At 40.9% G+C, this 20,498-nt stretch overlaps 1 protein-coding gene across 2 annotated transcripts in view; it reads right to left on the bottom strand.

The window, feature by feature from the left end:
• Nucleotides 1-20,240, bottom strand: part of cd2ap (CD2 associated protein) — a 98,692-nt gene extending 78,452 nt beyond the window's left edge. The window contains exons 1-2 of one of the 2 annotated variants that reach the window (XM_062957197.1): nucleotides 20,058-20,240; nucleotides 5,146-5,310 (exon numbers count right to left, since the gene is read on the bottom strand). In XM_062957197.1, the coding sequence (XP_062813267.1) occupies nucleotides 5,146-5,310; nucleotides 20,058-20,061 (169 nt within the window). In that variant the 5' untranslated portion in view covers nucleotides 20,062-20,240. The remainder of the gene's footprint in view (nucleotides 1-5,145; nucleotides 5,311-20,057) is intronic. The other variant, XM_062957213.1, reaches the window with a different exon arrangement.
• Nucleotides 20,241-20,498: the final 258 nt, after the last annotated feature.

Here is a 20,498-nt window from a genome sequence, read left to right as displayed (position 1 = left end):
CCATGCCACAGACACCGAGCCCATCATCACCTTGCCAAAGAAGTACTCCGAGTATTGGGATGTATTCAATGAGAAAGAAGCCGAAAAATTACCCCCACATAGACCTTATGACTGTGCCATTGACTTGGTGGAGGGGGCCCCGATCCCGCGAGGGCATCTCTACTCCCTGACTGAACCAGAGCAAGAAGCTCTCAGGGAATTCCTAGAGACAAACCTTCGCAAGGGATTCATCAGACCCTCTCAATCCCCAGCCGCCTCCCCAGTGATGTTTGTGAAGAAGAAGTCAGGGGAACTACGCTTGGTGGTGGACTACAGAGCATTGAACAATATCACCAAGCGGAACAGCTATCCCCTGCCCTTAATCTCGGATCTACTGGATCGGCTTCGAGGAGCCAAGGTTTACACCAAGCTGGATCTTCGGGGGGCTTACAACTTAGTTCGCATCAGGGAAGGGGACGAGTGGAAGACCGCCTTCCAGACCAAATTCGGATTATTTGAGTCCCGAGTTATGAATTTCGGTTTATGCGGAGCCCCCGCAACGTTCCAGCATTTTGTCAATGACATTTTTCAGGACTATCTAGACAGGTTCTTGATAATCTACCTGGACGATTTTTTGGTGTTTTCCAGATCACAATCAGAACATGAGAACCACGTCAAAATGGTGTTACAACGATTGCGGGATCATGGACTTTATGCCAAGCTGGAAAAATGCGCTTTTGATCTACAAGAGGTAGATTTCCTTGGTTACCGCATCTCGCCTCTAGGGCTTTCCATGGATCCAGCCAAAGTTTCAGCAGTATTGGAATGGCGGGCGCCAACTAACAAGAAAGAGGTGCAGCGTTTCTTGGGGTTCGCGAACTACTACCGCAAGTTCATTCCAGATTTTGCCCGCTGGTCCGACCCCATCACTAGCTGCATCCGTGGAAAGCAGCCTTTCCGCTGGACTGATCAAGCAGAGAAAGGGTTCCAGCAACTAAAGAAACTATTCACCTCCCAGCCAATTCTACAGCACCCAAATCCTGGAACCCCTTTTGTGGTGCAAGCGGACGCCTCTGATGTGGCAATTGGGGCTGTACTCTTACAACCGGTGGGAGATCACCTCCACCCCTGTGCCTTTTATTCTCGTCAACTAACCACACCAGAGAGGAATTACACCATTTGGGAAAAAGAACTACTGGCCATAAAGGCAGCCTTTGAAACTTGGAGACATTGGCTAGAAGGGGCCAAATTTCCCATTGAAGTCCACACTGATCATCGTAATCTAGAACATCTAAGAACTGCCCGCAAACTAAATCAGAGGCAGCAACGTTGGGCTTTATTCTTTGAACGTTTCAACTTCCAGATCCATTATGTGACCCCAGCCCAAACCAAGCAAGCAGACGCCCTGTCACGTAAACCGGAATACGCTGCAGGACGCAAGGAGACCTTTGAATCCCAACTGCTACAACCTGAGAACTTTGCCACGCTCACAGTGGGGAACACCAAATCCATTCCCATTGGTTCAACTTCCCCTACTCCAGGACCCATCTGTGCTCAAGAAATCAGGGCTAGTCAGCAAGCAGATGCCTGGGCGCAGGACCAACTTCGCCAAGGTCTGCATTTTCCCTTTTCGCTTAAAGATGGGCTGCTCTGCTATAGAAATCATGTTTATATCCCACCCGGACCGGGCAGGGAAAAAGCGCTGCGTCTGTGTCATGACTGCAAACCAGCAGGACACTTCGGACTATTTAAAACTATGCATTTGATCCTAAGGGATTTTTGGTGGCCCAAGATCCGCAAGGATGTGGAAAAATATGTCAACACCTGCCCAGTATGCCAGCGCTCCAAGATACGAAGGGAGAAGCCCTCAGGGCTTTTACACCCCCTTCCTACCCCATCTCGCCCATGGGAAATAATTTCCGCGGATTTCATCACTGACCTACCACCTTCCTGTGGATTCACCACGATCTTAGTGGTGGTGGACCTATTCACCAAGTTAGCCCATTTCATTCCCTGCGAAGGCCTCCCCACGGCCAAGGAAACTGCGGATCTATTTCTTCAACATGTTTTCAGACTACATGGATTGCCCAAGAGTTTGGTCACAGACCGTGGATCTCAATTCACCTCTCGTTTTTGGAAGGCACTACAAAAACTATTGGGCATAGACTCTCGCTTATCTTCAGCTCATCATCCCCAAACAGATGGGCAAACGGAGCGCACCAATGCCACTTTGGAGCAGTATCTTCGCTGTTATGTAAACTATCAACAGGACAATTGGGCTTCTCTGTTACCACTGTCTGAGTTTGCCTACAACAATGGAGTTCAAGCTTCTACAAAAGAAACGCCGTTCTTTGCAAACTACGGCTTCCATCCACGTTTCTTCCCCCCTGTCATTGAAACTTCAGAGGTTCCCGCAGCAGAGGATTGGCTGCAGGAACTCACAGCGGTGCAACAACTTTTACTCCAGCAACTGGATCAAGCCAAGGAGGACTATAAACGCCACGCTGACAAACATCGCCAGCCGGGCCCCGAAATCAAGGTAGGAGATCGGGTTTTCCTGTCCACTCGCTTTCTGCCCTCCCACCGCCCTTGCCGGAAGTTAGATGCCCGTTTCATTGGTCCCTATCCAGTGGTGGCGCAATTAAACCCCGTGACTTTCAAACTCCAACTTCCGCGTTCAATGCGCATTCACCCAGTGTTTCACCGTTCCCTGCTCCTTCCGGCGGATGGTGTGCGACCTGATACAGACCAACCGGCCCCCCCTCCTGTTTTGATGAATGGGGAGGAGGAGTTCGAGGTTGAGGACATTTTGGATTCTCGCTTTCACCGCCGCCGCCTACAATATCTCATTGACTGGGTGGGTTTTGGCCCTGAGGAACGCTCTTGGGAAGACGCCTCCACAGTCCATGCTCCTGATCTAACCCGTCGCTTTCATCAGACCTATCCCACCAAACCACGACCTCGCGCCTCGGGGAGAGGGCCCCAGTTTGGGAGGGGCCTTGAGGAGGGGGATAGTGTGATGACCCATGGGCCTTGTAGTCCTGCTCAGGACATTGTAATTCCTGATGAAGATGAAAACTTGGGTTTTTTACCTTCCCAGTCTGAACTGGATTCCTCTCAGCCAGATCTTTCCCAGGCAGATCTGGGAACCTTGCACCTGCAAGAAAGTTGTCTCCCAGAAGTATGTCAAACAAGCCCAGAGCCTACTTCTCCCGTATTCTTGCACCGGGAGTTTTGTAAACAACAGAGAAGTTTGGATTCAGCTTCGCGCAGGAGTGCAAGGATTGCAGCTAAGAATGTGGCCAATTAAGACTGCTTCTCGTGAGAATCTTTGGGGAGTCTCACATCTGGTCTCAGAGTTAGCTTTCGGTTCTGATTCCCAGAGAACTGCTTCGGCGGGAAAGCTAGACTCTATTTAGGTGTTTTACCCGCGTAGTAACTTCGCGGAGTCAATTCGTCAGCCTACGGAGCGAGTTGTGTCTGGACAGCGCGCTCCGATTCAAGCCTCGCTCCTGCTCAAGCCTTTGCCTAGCTATCCAGCCTTCGCCTTGCTTCCCAGCCTTTGTTTATCTACGGACTTTGCCTTGTTTCCCAGGATCAATCCTTGCCTTGTTCCACGGATTTATCAAGTTATTCCACGGACCTTGTTCTTGTTCTTAGTTACCTTGTTCCACGTTCAAGCCTTGTTTCAAGTATCAAGTTATTTCCTAGCCTCGCTCAAGTTTCATGGACTAAAGGACCTTGTCATCTCCCCTCACTTTGCTTGGCAAAGTGAGTGTTTCGGTTATTGGATTACAACTTTGGACCTTAATATTTCTTATTGGACATTGCTTTTTTGGACTAATTCTGACCTTTCCTGAAAGGTCTAATTCTGAACTATTTTCTACACTTGTTTTTATTAACTTTATATATTCCTTCAATAAAGATATTAGATAGATTCTGGCCTCTGTGTATGGTTATTGGTGCTCTGCAGCCTGGGTCGTGACAGTAACTGTACAATTTAGCATGTTTGTGAAATTTTAAACATCACACCTTTAATTTTGAAGAAATGAACTTATGAATATATTTTACACCAGTGGTTCTCAAACTGTGCTCCACGGAAGCCTTGGGGCTCTGTGAAGCAAACTGAGGGGCTCTGGGTTTTACTTCTCCTCCTCCCTCCTTCTCCTCCCCTGCTCTAGTCCAGCCTGACTGTTTCTACAGCTATTACTATCATTGTTATTTAAAAGGCTGGATGGTCATCTGTTGGGGTGCTTTGATGGTGTTGTTCCTACATGGCAGAAGGGGGTTGGACTGGATGGCCCCGGGGGTTCTCCACTGAAATACTGTTAAGTTTATGTTAGTTAAAATTGTTCTTCACTTTAAATATTTTATTGTTCTCTCTTTCTATCTTTCCTTTTTTTGCACTGTGTGAATTAATTCACACAAACACCCTCCCATTCATCTGCCACTGGCAACCCATGCCTAATATATAAATATAATATATAATACAGCAGATAAACATTTCTTTGGAGTTCCACGAGAAACTTTTGCTTCAAAAAGGACTCTGCGGCTGAAAAAGTTTGAGAACCCCTGATTTATACTAAAGGAAAAATGAGCATGTGTATTTTTGGGAAGAGAGGAAAATGAAAATGAAAAAAATAGGGGAATGTCTCTCTCCGTACAGGATAATCTCGCTTGTTTACCATCCACTCTCTTGTATGTATTCTTGTATGTATTAGAGGCCAAAGGTACAAAAGCATAGTTATACTTTCTACCTCTAACCTACCTTGTACAATTTCATACCCATAGATGAGATCAAATAATTTCTAAACATGGAAGAATCATAATTGAACTAACAAACAAAAATAAATATATGCATTGGGTACCTATTCCCATCCATAAACCAAACAAAAATTTTCAGTTGAAATCACATCATTCAAATGTTTGGAAAGAGACCTTTTGCAAAATACCTTTATGTAAGAAAATGAGAGAGGCTGCAAATAATCACTGGAACAATAACTGTTTACGCAAATAAAAATGTCTTTTTTACATTATAGAATATTCTCCAATGAACACTTTCAGAATTACATGTCATAGTTTAAATCATTTTTATGAAATTTTAGTAACAAAGGCATAATTTAATGTCCAAAGTTCCAATACAGAACAGAGATGAACATGAAGTACTTGCCTTAACGAAGTTGTCAGGGAATAAGCCTCTCTTCCCATTTAGTTCTCCTTCTAGCCATCCTTCCTCTTCTAGTTTTTTGACATTCCTTATGATTTCACCAACGCGAATGGTTAACTCATCATCATGTACTGCATCATAATCATACTCCACAACATACTCAACTAGGAGGGGAAAAAGGAAGTCAGTGTGTAATTCAAACATGTGGAAATACAAGTTTACTCATTTGAAAATTAGTCCATCTGTGTGATTCCTTCCAAATAAAGATATTAAAAATAACAAAATGAAAATACTTATAATCTTTATAAAATTATACAAAGTATGGTGCACAAAATGAAATCTAGTCACTTTCCCTCATTCTCATTCTTTGTGTGTACATAAAAGCTTTCAGGGGAGCAATTTACCACCTACACATTTACAAAATGAACCCTGAGCATCAAAAAATGAATTCTAATACTTTTGTTTCTTGCTTCTTCTCTATGATGAAAATTGTGCAAACTAGACACACAAATTTGCAAGCCAGTGTAGAATCTTCTACTATAGTGTATTTGGTTCCTATAGTTTTTGAGTAGGCTTCTACAGTAGTTTACAACATCAGTACAGACACATTACCTTGAAAATGGCTCGCTTTCTTCTATAAATTCTTAAGATTAAGGATATAAATGAAGTTTAGAACTAAAATGGAACAGTCATATTCAGAAGCAGTATATCTTTTACTTGTTACATAAATATACAGGTTTACAGATGATTATCTGTATATTTTTGATTTCAGCACATACTTGTAAATCAGGGGTGCCAAACTCATTTTCATCAAGGGCCACAACAGACTTATGTCTGCCTTCTAAAATTATAGTTGGTCCTCTGTATCCACAAATTCTCTGTCCATGGATTCAACAGCCTGCTGAATTCATGGATGGAGAATCTGTGGATTCAAAAGGCCAACTATAATGTTTTAACATTGTAGTTAGTGCTCTTTAGCTTTACCCACTTTGTGTAAAAACTAAAAACTAAAACTAAAGAATTTCCTAACTGTGAGAGTTCAGGAGTGACACTCTGCCCTGTAGTGTGGTGGAGGCTCCTTCTTTGGAGGCTTTTAAGCAGAGGCTGGATAGCTATCTGTTTTGGATACTTTGAATGTGATTTTCCTGCTTCTTGGCAGAGGGTTGGCAGAGGCCTCTTTCGACTCTATGATTCTATGAGCTCCCAAAATGTTACCGAATGACTATTCCTATTCCCTCTGCCATGAGAATTGGAGACTATTTGTATATGTGGTTTGGTTGTTAGTAAACTTAAATAATAAAGTTTAATGTTTCAAATGACTGAAGAAAATCACTTGATAAACAAATGCTCAATGAGTTTTCCAGGCTGAACACTAGCATATTTACTCAGACATAAGCTCTGTTAAGTTTGTGGAGGTTAGTCCTTAACAAGAACACATAAAGAAAGTCATTGAAATAGAAAAAAAATGCCCACATGCATACAACTGGACAACAACCTTTACTCAGTTTTTAAATTAAAATTAGTATGGTTTATAGAACAAGTACAGTAGAGTCTCGCTTATCCAACATTCTGGATTATCCAACACATTTTTGTAGTCAATGTTTTCAATACATCGTGATATTTTGGTGCTAAATTCGTAAATACAGTAATTACTACATAGCATTACTGTGCATTGAACTACTTTTTTATCAATTTTGTTGTATAACATGATGTTTTGGTGCTTAATTTGTAAAATCATAACCTAATTTGATGTTTAATAGGCTTTTCCTTAATCCCTCATTATCCACATATCCGCTTATCCAACGTTCTGCCGGCCCGTTTATGTTGGATAAGTGAGACTCTACTGTATGTCAAAACAATATAGGCATATCTACATCCTTTTAAACTATTGCCCATATAACCATGTTTATATTAGACAGAATGTTCAAGCAGTATCTGCTATCTGATGGCATTTTTGTAACATGTTATCTATCACATCAGTAATCTGACATGTTGTTTCAGACTTAATTCCATCCAAAGCCTAAAATTTAGGGTGGGTGGGTAACTGACCTTGGAGGGCCACATCTAGCCCACAGACCTTAAAAAGACAATTGGAAGAAATCCATTCTTTCAAATATGTACTACCTAGAATACGGGTCCTCAAACTAAAGCCTGCAGGTTAGATGCAGCTCTCCAAGGTCATTGACCATGCTCTCGCCATGAACTTTAAACAAAGTTGGCTTGGTATTTCTTTTTCAGAATAAGGGCAGGGTAGAACATCAGTGGGGGTGCTTCGACACTATAATCCAGCTTGGAACTGGTTCAAAAAGTTGTACTGCGGGGTGATTTGACTGACAGGTCTAGAACCAGTTCGAGGTCAGGAAGATGATTACACTGAACACAAATTGGCCTCAAACCGCTTTGCTACCCCCCCCCCAATTTCCTAAAGAGATGTACATCAGAACATTACAGGTATATAGGGTGAAATAAAAGGGAAGGTGACTGATGGAAATAGAGGTAAACATTTCTCCTTCCTAGGTGGTTGATTACCCCTCCTGACCTTGGTGTTCTTTTGAAAGCCATCATTTGGGATTGCACACTGTTCTATGCAGTTTAAAATACAAGAATCGTTCAAAATTGATTAAACAAAGATACATAATCACCTCTGTGATTTACTTTTTTGTTTACAATTGCCTTATTTACTTATCAACTGTCTCTTCCTCAGTGTTGGGTCTTTTCTCTGTCTTTTTTCTTTAGTACAGTAGAGTCTCACTTATCCAAGACTCGCTTATCCAAGTTTCTGGATTAGCCAAGCCATTTTTGTAGTCTTCAATATATAATGATATTTTGGTGCTAAATTCATAAATACAGTAATTACATTACTGTGTATTGAACTGCTTTTTCTGTCAAATTTGTTGTAAAACATGATGTTTTGGTGCTTAATTTGTAAAATCATAACCTAATTTGATGTTTAATAGGCTTTTCCTTAATCCCTCCTTACTATCCAAGATATTCACTTATCCAAGCTTCTGCCGGCCCGTTTAGCTTGGATAAGTGAGACTCTACTGTACTTTCAAGATGTTGAATTCCTCGTATGCTCAGCTCTCATTTCTAACTTACTCTTTACAAATCTGACTCCAACATATAGAACTGCATATTGTTAGAATACAGGGAATAGGGGCTGTTGAAGAAAGTTTTCAGTTACTTTGCGTTTAACCAGTGTTAAGTAATATCCCAAGAGTCATATGTGGCACCCAAAGCTATCCTTCTGACTACAAACCATTCAAACTCATTTGTCTGCCCTTTTCTGCTCCCCCCTACTGCCGCTATGAAAGCTGCCAAAAGAGGGAATTCACGCATTAAGACATTTCAAAGTCTTAATGCACTGTTTTACAAAAGCCACCTACTTATCAAAACCAGAATGGTTTTTCAAACCAGAAGTGGTTAACTGCAGTGGTTTTCAAACCAGAATAGTTTTGAAAACCATTGCGGTTCCCAACTTCTACTTTCGACCTTTTATGTAAGCTAAGTGTAGTAGCTGACAATAAGGCTGTGTTGCAGTAGATGACATAAAGGTTATCTGCAATTGTGCAAAATGTCTCCTGCTGTGTGCAGCCAGAGGGGGTCTATAAATCTATCCCAGATTAAGTCAGGTTGACTTGGAATGCCATTACTGATCTATTTATTTGAATCCCAAAGAATTTCCAATAGTCCTTTCTGTTCATTCTTTAATCCAGCAGCACTATAAAAACACACATTTAACTGCTGATTATTAAAACTTTTAAGAGCAGATGCTAGACCACTAATAAGGGCACATGTCAGTTAGCAAAGCCTCTGACATGGCAAAGAAGCTATTTTTACATTTTTTTAATTCCAGCTTCTTCCTCTTTGTCTTCTAGCTGGCATGTATTGGCAGCACTAGCACTGGGAGGATAGTGAAGGAAGTGTTGGGTTAAGGCAGCATGTAAGCTGCAATAAACAGTGCAGTAAAATTTGAACTGGGAAATACAGTAGAGTCTCACTTGTCCAAGCTAAACGGGCCGGCAGAAGCTTGGAGAAGCGAATATCTTGGATAACAAGGAGGGATTAAGGAAAAGCCTATTAAACATCAAATTAGGTTATGATTTTACAAATTAAGCACCAAAGCTTCATGTTATACAACAAATTTGACAGAAAAAGTAGTTCAATACGCAGTAATGTTATGTTGTAATTACTGTATTTACGAATTTAGCACCAAAATATCACGATATATTGAAAACATTGACTACAAAAATGGCTTGGATTATCCAGAGGCTTGGATAAGCGAGGCTTGGATTAGTGAGACTCTACTGTAATGTGATTTTACCATAGCTTGTGTGCCAGCCTACTACAGGCAAAGCAAACACCAGCTGCCTACACAATCCCTTATTAAGTATGTGAGAACAGCAACACAGAGTAAAAAGGGACAGCAGATAAGCCTGCCTCACAAGTTACTCTCAAGATGTTTAAAAAAGTCTATAAATCTGCCCAACTCAATGTAAATCACAGAAAGTGGAGAGTGAAAGAAGAGAATTCTCCCTAGAATCATTTTGGAACAAATCTTCAAGTCTCTAGTTAGTACAAAATGTTTTTGTTTACTTACACAAGCCTTGCTTGATTTGGTTGTTTTATTTTGCACATGCATGTTGATAGTTTTCAATAAAAAGTTTAGTGAAACTTGTTGAACACATCTTTTTGTACAGAAATATATACGTATGATTTCCATATCATTTCTGCCTCTAGTATCAAATTTTCTGTTAAATAAGTAATGTGTACTTCAGTCCAAACTGAGTACTTTATACAAAGGCCTTAAAGGCTTCCACAAATTTCAGGCTAAGGTCCTTAAGGGGCCTACAAGAGACACACTAAGATAAGATAATTACACTACTGCTATCTTGCAAATCTTGAAAAACTAGTTTGATAATCTTTTCTTCTGTTCATTAATTTTGTTTTCTTTTTTTTAAAATGCAGTGTTTGTTAGTTCTAAAAAAAAATACTGAAACTTCATTTTTGCATAAATACATAAGGCACCAAGTAGAAATAAAAAAGATGGGAAAATACACTTAAAAACAATATAAAAGACACGGAAGGATGACAGATTATTTTGAGGAAGAACCATATGAAGACAAATCCCCAGTTTTTGAAAGTGACACAAACTGACAAAAAGGACATGGTATTTTTTCAATACGCAGTTACAGCTGCCCAAATAATATATGCTCATCACTGAAAGGGAAATGCAATTCCATCTGTGACTGAATGGTTGATAAAACTTCTCAGTTAAGCAGAATTGGATATAGCATCCTGCTTTTAAAAAATAAATCAATACAAAAAATTCAAGGTAACTAGCATAGATCTGCTTACTGTGTAATAAAAAAAATAAAATGAAAGTGAGATGAAAGCTGTACTCAGAGCACTTGAGAGAAATAAATCACCAGAAAGATGGAATACCTCTAGAATTGTATTGATTCTAACTAAAATCTGTCAACAAAAACAAACTATTGGAATGGTTTCCAACTGACACGCAGGTCAAGGCAAGCCTGCTTTTTATCACATTGTCTGTTTAACTAGTGTACTGAATATATCATACATGAAAAAAAAATAAACAAAAGAAGGCCTGAAACTTGAAAAAAGGAAACTCAACAATTTAAGATATGCAGATGACACAAGACTACTAGTAGAATACAGCAAATAATTAAAATAATTACCAAGAAAATTAAGCAAGACAATACAAAATAGAAGAAAAAAAGAAAATATACAAAAGTATACCAATTTTTTTTTTCGTGTCAGGAGCAACCGGAGTTGCTTCTGGAGAGAACTGGCCGTCTGCAAGGACGTTGCCCAGGGGACACCCGGATGTTTTGATGTTTTACCATCCTTGTGGGAGGCTTCTCTCATGTCCCCGCATGGAGCTGGAGCTGATAGAGGGAGCTCATCCATGCTCTCCCCGGGTGGGATTCGAACCTGGCAGCTTTCAGGTCAGCAACCCAACCTTCAAGTCACTTAGTCTACTACGCCATCTGGGGGCTCCAAGTATACCATGAAAGTACTGAAGTAGCTCAAGATTATAAATACCTTGTCTCAGTCATTATCAGAATGGAAGTTGCAGTTAAGATCTCTGAAGAGAATTTCAGTTTGTAGGAATTCCACAAGTGAAAATATTTATCAATAAGGACTAAAGTTAGGAAAGTCAGTGCCAGCATGTTTCCCATTTCTAGGTATGGAAGTGAAAGTAAACAGTCGAGAACGTGAGGAGTAAAGTCAACTGATTTGAAATGTGGTACTGGAAGAAGAGTTCTATGGATACTGTTTAAAAAATAAATAAATGGATCGCAAGGCAAATAAAGCTTGAATTTTATTTGTCATGGTTTGGCCACAGCATGAGAAGACATGAGTCACTAGGAAATACAATTGTGTTTATTAAGGTAGAAGGCAATAGGGAAAAGATGTATTTTGGATGGACAGATGCCATCAAGGAAGCCATGGCTCTGGGACTGTAAGAGAAGGGCTACTGATGATGGAGTGACTTGGAGGGCTCATTCATTTGTTGACGTCAACGTGCCATCAGCTAAAAACAACAAACATAGTAGAATGGTAGGACTGGCTTTAGCTAAAAGAAACAATGACTATTACTAAGTTCAGCCAACCACTGTTTGCGAAACTGTGTCAAAATATTTCTACCTTCAAATCAATTAATACTGATTCCAGATTACTCAAAGGCACACATTACTGCATATACTAATATAGAAGTCTACAAATTTAGTAAAAAAAAAAATCACCTGGGGACCCACAGGTTGAGAACTACTGCACTAGGCATTTCCAAATAGACACAATTATATTGTGATATGGATATGCATCATTACCTCTCATATATATTCTGAAAAAATTCTACTCCATCTGTAATAGATACTCTCTCCCACTGTAGCAATATGTCAAAAACAACCACCACCACCACTACCACCAACTCCATCACTATGTCTTAATCATAATTTCTCCAATCTTCCAGAAAGTGGTAACCTTGGAATACATACAAGTAAAAGGAGCCAAACAATTAACATTCTGCAAACAGATAAATGCATCTTGCTATCTTTGCAATTATGTTGGAAATTGTCATACTGACAAGTTACTTTAAGTAATTAGTGTTCTGGAAATTCAGACCTACAGAGCAAAATGTTCATCATGCTCACTTGGGGCGCATCCAGGCTGCTCACAAAATGTGTGAGCTCCTGCATTTTTACTTGGGGCGTCCAAACAACGTCTCAGGTAAAAGTGAATTAATTCAACACAAAGCAGTAAAACAAAGCAGATTTTCTTCCTCCACACCCCCCCCCCCTGGAAAGTGCAGAGTTTTTGCCAGTGTGGGGATAGAAATCTGGCCTGAACTGAGATTTTTAAACCCAGGTGGGACCAGACTTTTCCCCTGTGTGGAACCGGCCTTGAGCAATGTTGTCTATTTCATATACCTGATCAGCTGAGGTATATGCTGAGCAATGCTTACAATTTTCACAATCGTTTTATATGCTATCAGCATTTGTACCTTTACTTTTACAGTAGCACCCCGGTTAACCGAGCTCTGGTAAACTGAGGCGCTGGGTTATCTGAGGCGCTGCCGGGGGCGCCCCTCCCTCTCCCTCTCTCGAGTTCGAGAGAAGGAGAGGGAGGAGGAAGTGCCCCCTCTCGGGGTGCTTCCCAAGGGGCAAGCCCTCGTCAGGCCTTTACTGAAGGGAAGGAGCTGGGCTTTGGGGAAACGAGGCGCCTGCTGTGGTTGAGCAGCGGGCGCCGCATTTCCCCAATCCCTGTCAGCGCCTTTACTGAAAGGAAGGCTTTCCCCTTCCCTTCAGTAAAGGTGCTGGGCTTTGGGGAAATGAAGCGCCCAGTGCAATTGAGCAGTGGGCGCTGTGTTTCCCCACTCCCCGTCAGGCCTTTACTGGGCCTCCCTATTATCCAAGAGATCCGGCTATCCGAGGCGCAGCCCACCCGTTTAACTTGGATAACCGGGGCTCTACTGTATCTGAAAATATTACGGTTCTCAAGACATATATAATCCAACTAGTTTTCAAACTATTCCTTTTTCTAGTAGTTATTTTTATCAGCCCATCCTTATGTTTTTATTGATGTGTTTTAACTTTGTCTTATTAATGGTTTGATTTTAATCGTATGTTTTAATTTTTCATTTGTGTGTTTTCAGTATTTGATGTTTTTGTATGTATACTCTTTTGCATTTGTAAGCCGCCCTGAGCCCCTGAGGGGAGATAGAGGCGGGGTACAAGAATAAAATTATTATTATTAATAATAATAATATTTTATAAGTTGGGTTTCTCTTTACTCATGTAGCAAAAACTATGTGAAAATGACATTATGAAAGTTCTAACAGGACACTAAGCTAGTCCAGCTAACTTTAAATCCCTTGGACAAGTCTATGACTATAAGCTGCTCTACAAGATAACCAGTCTGGCTGGAAAAGAGAGATTGCAAATGACTATTGTTGACTTGTGTATACCGTTTAATCCCTCTCCCCATTAGGTTTACCACTTTCCAAAGGGGAAAAACAAATAGAGAAAAGCAAAAGTAAAGCATTTGAGAGAAGAGACAAAGATGATTTATACATAGAGGGCCTTATGAACAGCCGGTATAGTATCACACACACCAAGGCAGCTACTCTAGCAAGTTTCCTCCAGAAGTGCTATGCAATCAAAATTTATAAACCATCCTTAAGCACAGACAATTTTAAAGAAAATGAAGAATTATGCTACATTTTACCCAATTCAGTATGAATTATATGTAGGTATATTGAATTTGACTTTGGAAATAATTTACTGCAACCCTTGAGAAAACTAAAAGGAAAATAAATGGGCAGCAACAATCAAGGTAAGGAAGAAGGGGGACACTGAGCCTGCAGGCTCTCCAAAACTGGAGCTGCCTAACTATTGTACTATGCATGTGTAAGGATAAAGTATCATTCAAATTCTAAGCAAAAAAGTATTAGCTACTGTACTCCCTCACATTCTGCTTTTCTCAGTAAAAATATAACCTTGTAATTCAAATTAATCCCTTAAAATAAGGACCAATATTCTTAAGAGTCACTTTTTAGCTCAGGGCTTCCAGATTTCATAGCTCTGTCCGTTGCCACTTGCTGGTTGTCATGGGACTTTTGTTGGTTTTGGTTTGCTTGGAAGAGGCCTGTGCATGAATTTGTTTTATCTGTGGGGGTTAGTGCACAGCAATCAACACAAAATCTTCATAGAATCTAGGTTCTAATCCAATGGCGGGACACTACAATGATTGGTGGCCTCTTATATGTTGCAGCCTTTGTCCACCTTCACAGCCATTGCAACATGGACCATTTTATCATTTGCCTGTTCTGCCATTGAGGACTTCCTTAGATAGTTTTATGTAATACAGAAGACACGAAGTAGCAGTGTCTTGCTGGCTGCCTCCCTCTCACTCCATGACTAGCAGGATGGCAGCTGAAGGTGGTGGATTTCCCAACAACTGCTGGACAATGCACAATGCATCTATGTCTTGCTGACTGCTTCCTTCCCACTACACTATATATAAACCCTGTCCTTTAAATTAATATCCCTGTTCTGTCCTGTGTCTAAATTAGGATTGCTACATATAATTTTACAGAGAGATTATACAGCAATATACTAAGCATAACTTGAACAACCAATTCAAAAGGAGAATAAGCACTAATATGTTTGCATCAAAGCATGAGGAGAGACCAGATTAGCAAATGGATTAAGATAATGTAACACAGAACAAGCCCCATACCAATTGGACCAGTACTGTGGCTTCACCTAGCCATATCTGAAATAATGTAACAACCAACTCTATTGAAATGACTAACTTTTGTCAAAAATTACTATAATCACCATGGAGGACGAAAAAAATTCCTAAGAGATGAGTCTTCTCTAGGAATTGCGCAGATTCTCCAGGCAATTCTATAGTACGCTTCCACCAGAAGTGGTATAAAAAAAAAAAAAAACAAGAGATAAAAAAATCTGCCTACCATGCCTTGACTATGCTGCCAGGACTCTAAATGTATTGAAAGACCTGTCACTTCAGTCTCCCTTCATGCAACAGATCACATTTTTGCTATGAGCATGCAGTGTTAATGTTTGATCTCTTTCCTACCAATCAAACATGCCACCTCAGTTCTAATAACAGGGGTGAGAAGCAACATGAGGCATGGGGAGACACATTCACACTGAGATTTCTGGTGTCTCCCCACACAACTCCTGAAAGTAAAGAAGGATCAATTTAATTATTTCTAAATGCTGTCCGTATTCTCAAATATCACATACCACAATTACTCTTTACACTTTCAGGAGACTGGCAGTTGTTTTATGTAAAAAATAATAATAATCTCACATTTTGGGCCCTAAAAACAATTTTGAAGACCTGCATCTCTAATTTAATAGAGAATGATGACACTGTTCCTTTATGTTCTGATAAAACAGTTCTACAATTTTGAAGTAAACAACAAGATTGACAGCATTAGTCATTCAAAGCAATGTACATTAATGGTGGGACTCGATTAGCAAGTTTAAATGGATTTCGAAAGTATTTCCTAATCAGTAGATACTTATGAAGTATTGTAGCATGACCACTCCTGTGTGCCCGTGGGTATATGTATACAACAAAATATATTGTAGTCTTTGGAAACGTTGCACTGAACACTTGATAAGTCTAATTAATATACAGTATTGGTAGAATGACCTCGGTACCTACAGGCCTGATCTCCACAGTTGCATTCATCCACATCCAATAAAATATGACTTCTCTAAGGATTTTCTAGGTTCTCTTGTGTGACCCTATGGTACTCCTGGACTGGAAATCCTTTATTTCAGTAGAGTTTTGTATACAGTCAACCCTCTACACTGGCAGGTTTCACTTTTGCAGATTTGGTTATTTACAGATTTAATTAATGTTTTCTGTTCTCAACCTGGGGTCCCCAGATGTTTTTGGCCTACAACTCCCAGAAATCCCAGTCAGTTTACCAATTGTAATGAGTTCAACTGGGAGTTGAAGGCCAAAACATTTCGGGGGGCCAGGTTGAGAACCACTGCTCTAGATCCTTCTACACACTTCTATGGCAGAAGGTCACAACAGAGAATTGTGCTAGAGGACCTAGAGATTCCTAGCAAGAACTATTCTCTAGTCATTTGTAGCCCCCCTAAGGATATTCTGGAGCTACCTTGCAGTAGATGTTGACTACAGCATTAATCTGGAGGATACAGATATTGCTAGAGATGTGTTCTCTCAGATAATAATTTTTTTAATGCACACTTTTCCCACTTTTGTGTGAGTTCTGCATTCCTAAACCTCAGTGAATGTAGACGGCTGATTATATTTGCATAAAAACAGACCGTGAAGCAAAGATTTTAGTTCAAATAAATCTCGATAATTATATAAACACATATATAGTCATTCTTTGCTATTCGATATATGTTGTACTAAGCTTTATTTTACTATATACCAATTTATACGCAGATAAAAAGAACAAAATCCAGTGGGAAACTACACACTCTTCCTAATGGAAAGAAATTTCAAGAAAGTATTATCAGGTCCCACACGATGTATGCAACAATGTCTTCGGTCCCACAAATAATCAAAACAGGATATAAGTTTTACAACACTGCTGAGCACTTCCTTCAATTATTTCATTGCCAATGCTAGTTATGAGGCACTAAATCAGGAGTATTGTTTTCAAAACAAAAATCTTAGTTGTCTTGATAAGTGTGTGTTTAGGAGTTGTTTCTGACTTACAGTGACCCTAAGACAAAACCCTCATGAGAATGTTTTGGCCGGATTTGTTTTTTTGTTTTTGTTTTTTTTTTGGGGGGGGGGTTGCCCTTGCCTTCCACTGGGGTTGAAAGAATGACTTGTCCAAATTCATCCAATGGGTTTCCATAGCTGAATTGCCCCATCCACCATCCAAGTCAGTACCCCATGTTGGCTGTGCTACACCTATCATCTCCTAGGAATATTTTCCAACAGTTTCCAAATATACATATGGGCTGATGCAGCACTTTCCAATTAATCTCCCTAATTCAATGCATTCTTGTTAGACATTCATATTCTGGGTTGCTGTCAGCTTTTTGAGTTGTATGGTCATGTTCCAGTAGCATTCTGTGGATTTCAATGGCTTCTCTGTGTAGTCTGACATGATAGTTGTCAGACTGGTCCAGCATTTGTGTGTTCTCAAATAATATGCTGTGTCCAGGTTGGTTCATCAAGTGCTCTGCTATGGCCGATTTCTTTGGTAGAGTTAGTCTGCAGTGCCTTTCATGTTCCTTGATTTGTGTTTGGGCAATGCTGTGTTTGGTGGTCCCTATGTAGACTTGTCCACAGCTGCATAGTATAAGTAGAGTCCTGCAGAGCACGTGATCAACCAACCTGGACACAGCACATTATTGAAAACACGGAAATGCTGGACCACTCTAACAACCACCATGTCAGACTACACAGAGAAGCAATTAAAATCCACAAGCATGTGAACAACAGAAAGGAGGATACCATGAAAATGAACAAAATATGGCTACTGATATTTTTTTAAAAACCCTAAAATCAGGAGAAGTAAATAAAGAACAACACTCAGAAAACAGAGAAATTCCAAACATGAATCAATCAGGGCCAGCTAACACCTCCCAACAAAGGAGATCCCTCAGGCAGGAAGAAGCCAGGCTTTGAAGCTGCAAGGCCATTCAATGCTAATCAAGATGATCAATTGCAACATTCACACTTGCCTCAAACAGCTAATACTTCTTTCTCTCACCTTGGATCTTTCACAGATATATATATATATACACACCTCTCTTGCATATTTTTCCAACAGACCTCACAACCTCTGTGCATGCCTGTAATAGATGTGGGTGAAATGTTCAGAAAAAATGCTTCTGGAACATGGCCATATAGCCCGGAAAACTCACAACAACCCATATAACATATTATACAGCGTGTTTGAAAAATAATTCCCTAGTTTTAAGTTAAATCACATTAAACTAGGGAGTTCTTTTTCAAACACCCTGTATATACAGTAGAGTCTCACTTATCCAACATAAACAGGCTGGCAGAACGTTGGATAAGCGAATATGCTGGATAATAAGGAGGGATTAAGAAAAAGCCTATTAAACATCAAAGTTATGATTTTACAAATTAAGCACCAAAACATCATGTTTAACAACAAATTTGTCAGAAAAAGTAGTTCAGTACGCAGTAATGCTACGTAGTAATGACGGTATTTACGGATTTAGTACCAAAACATCACAATATATTGAAAACATTGACTACAAAAACACTGACTACTAAAAGGCAGACTGCGTTGGATAATCCAGAACACTGGATAAGCAAATGTTGGATAAGTGAGACTCTACTGTACATATAAAATTGATAATATTATAATGTAATACAATATAATACAATAAAATAATATATAATATTAATATTGTAATATAATAATACTAATATATCAAATATAATTACTACTGATAATATATAATAATATATGATATACTTTTATTATTGTATATTTGTATATTTTAACAGCCAATTCTCTCACACCAGAAGTGACTTTCAGTATGTTCTCACGTTGCTTCTGACACATTTTTTTAAGTTGTAGTATTTTTTATTGTAAGCTGCTCTGAGTCTCCGTATAGAAAGATAAAGTGGGATATAAATAAATAAATACATTTTGGCTTTTCTCTAGTATCTGGCAACTAGTATGCCAACTTCAGGAAGACAATGAGGTGCACTTGCCAACAGGCACAGACAAGCCAACCCTTTCATGTCTTCCAACACCACTTCCTGGAAGTTTACCCAGTTTAGGAATCCGTTTTCAATAGACTATGATTCGATGCTACAGGACAGAGTATGGCTCCATGTGATACAAACATTTGCAGCAAACGCTTTAGTCACCCAAACATCATGAGTAGAGTTTTCGAAAGGAGTAAGCACACTTTCCAAACACAATGGGAAAGGTAAGGCAGAATGTCCAGTTTAACACAAGGATGAAGTAAAGGAAGTGGGTTTATAAAGAGGTGCCTTCGCACTTATTCCCAAAATGAGGACAAAAATACAAAAAACAAAGCTCAATCTGTGGGTTGCTGTGAGTTTTCCGGCCTGTATGACCATGTTCCAATAACATTCTCTCTTGACGTGTTGTCGAAGGCTTTCATGGCCGGGATCACAGGGTTGTTGTATGTCTTTCGGGCTGTGTGGCCATGTTCCAGAAGCATTCTCTCCTGACGTTTCGCCCACATCTATGGCAGGCATCCTCAGAGGTTGTGAGGTCCATTGGAAACTAGGCAAGTGGGGTTTTTATTTATTTATTACATTTATATCCCACCATTCTCACCGCAAAGGGGACTCAGAGTGGGTTACAAGTCATATGTACATACACTGCATTATATTATTAGCATAGCACAATATTAGCATTATATATTACTATATTGTACTATATATTTGTGAAATGATGTCCAGGATGAGAGAAACTCTTGTCTGCTTGAGGCAGGTGTGAACATTGCAACAGCCCCCATTTATTAGCACTGAATGGCCTTGCAGCTTCAAAGCCTGGCTGCTTCCTGCCTGGGGGGGTCCTTTGTTGGGAGGTATTAGCTAGCCCTGATTGTTTCTTGTCTGGAAAAGCTCAATCTGGTCGCAGGGCTAGATCGGGCCTCCTTTCCCAGTGGCGGATGGAGGCGGCCCAAAGAGCTCCCTCCCTGAAGCGAAAGCAGACGGCGGGGCGGGCGCCAAGGAGGCCACGTTGCGCTCTGCACGCGGGGGACGCAGCACAACAAGGGGGAGGGAGCGCGGCGAGGGGAAGGGAAAGGAAGCGTCGCCAAGGAAACCGCCGCTGAGGGACCCCCTCCCCTTCCCCCACCACGTCTCGCTTTCTCTCGAAGCAGGCCCTTACCCATACTGCGGGAGCCCTGCTACAGGGCTGACGAGCCGACCCCGCCGTCCCCAAGGAGCCCCTCTGGAGCCGAGGCCAAGCTCAGGCCGGGCGCGGCGACTCTCCCATCCGCGGGGCGGGAAGCGAGGGCTCTCCACAGGAAGAGGAGGAAGGCGCCAGGAGGGGCTTTCCCTCCCTCCCTCCCTCCCTCTGAGGGAATGGGGGCGGGGCCCGGCAGGAGCCGTGAGGGAGGGGGCGCGCACCCAGGCCGGCCGCAAATCCCGCGAGACCTCACAATTTGGCGCTGCCTGCGGGCGAGCAAAGTTTGGAAGGTCTCCTCAGCCCTGAGGCTCCCTCCCTCTGCTTGGGAGAGGTAGTGTGCACCCTGCTTTCAATCCTGTGGCTTCCTTTTGAGGGCCTTTCCACACAGCCCTATAACCTAGAATATTAAGGCAGAAAACC

The sequence above is a fragment of the Anolis carolinensis genome, chromosome 1, assembly GCF_035594765.1.
Source record: "Anolis carolinensis isolate JA03-04 chromosome 1, rAnoCar3.1.pri, whole genome shotgun sequence".
NCBI classification, from domain to species: Eukaryota; Metazoa; Chordata; class Lepidosauria; order Squamata; family Dactyloidae; genus Anolis; species Anolis carolinensis.
Note: the sequence above shows the minus strand (reverse complement) of the source record. Positions and strands in the feature narration are given on the sequence as shown.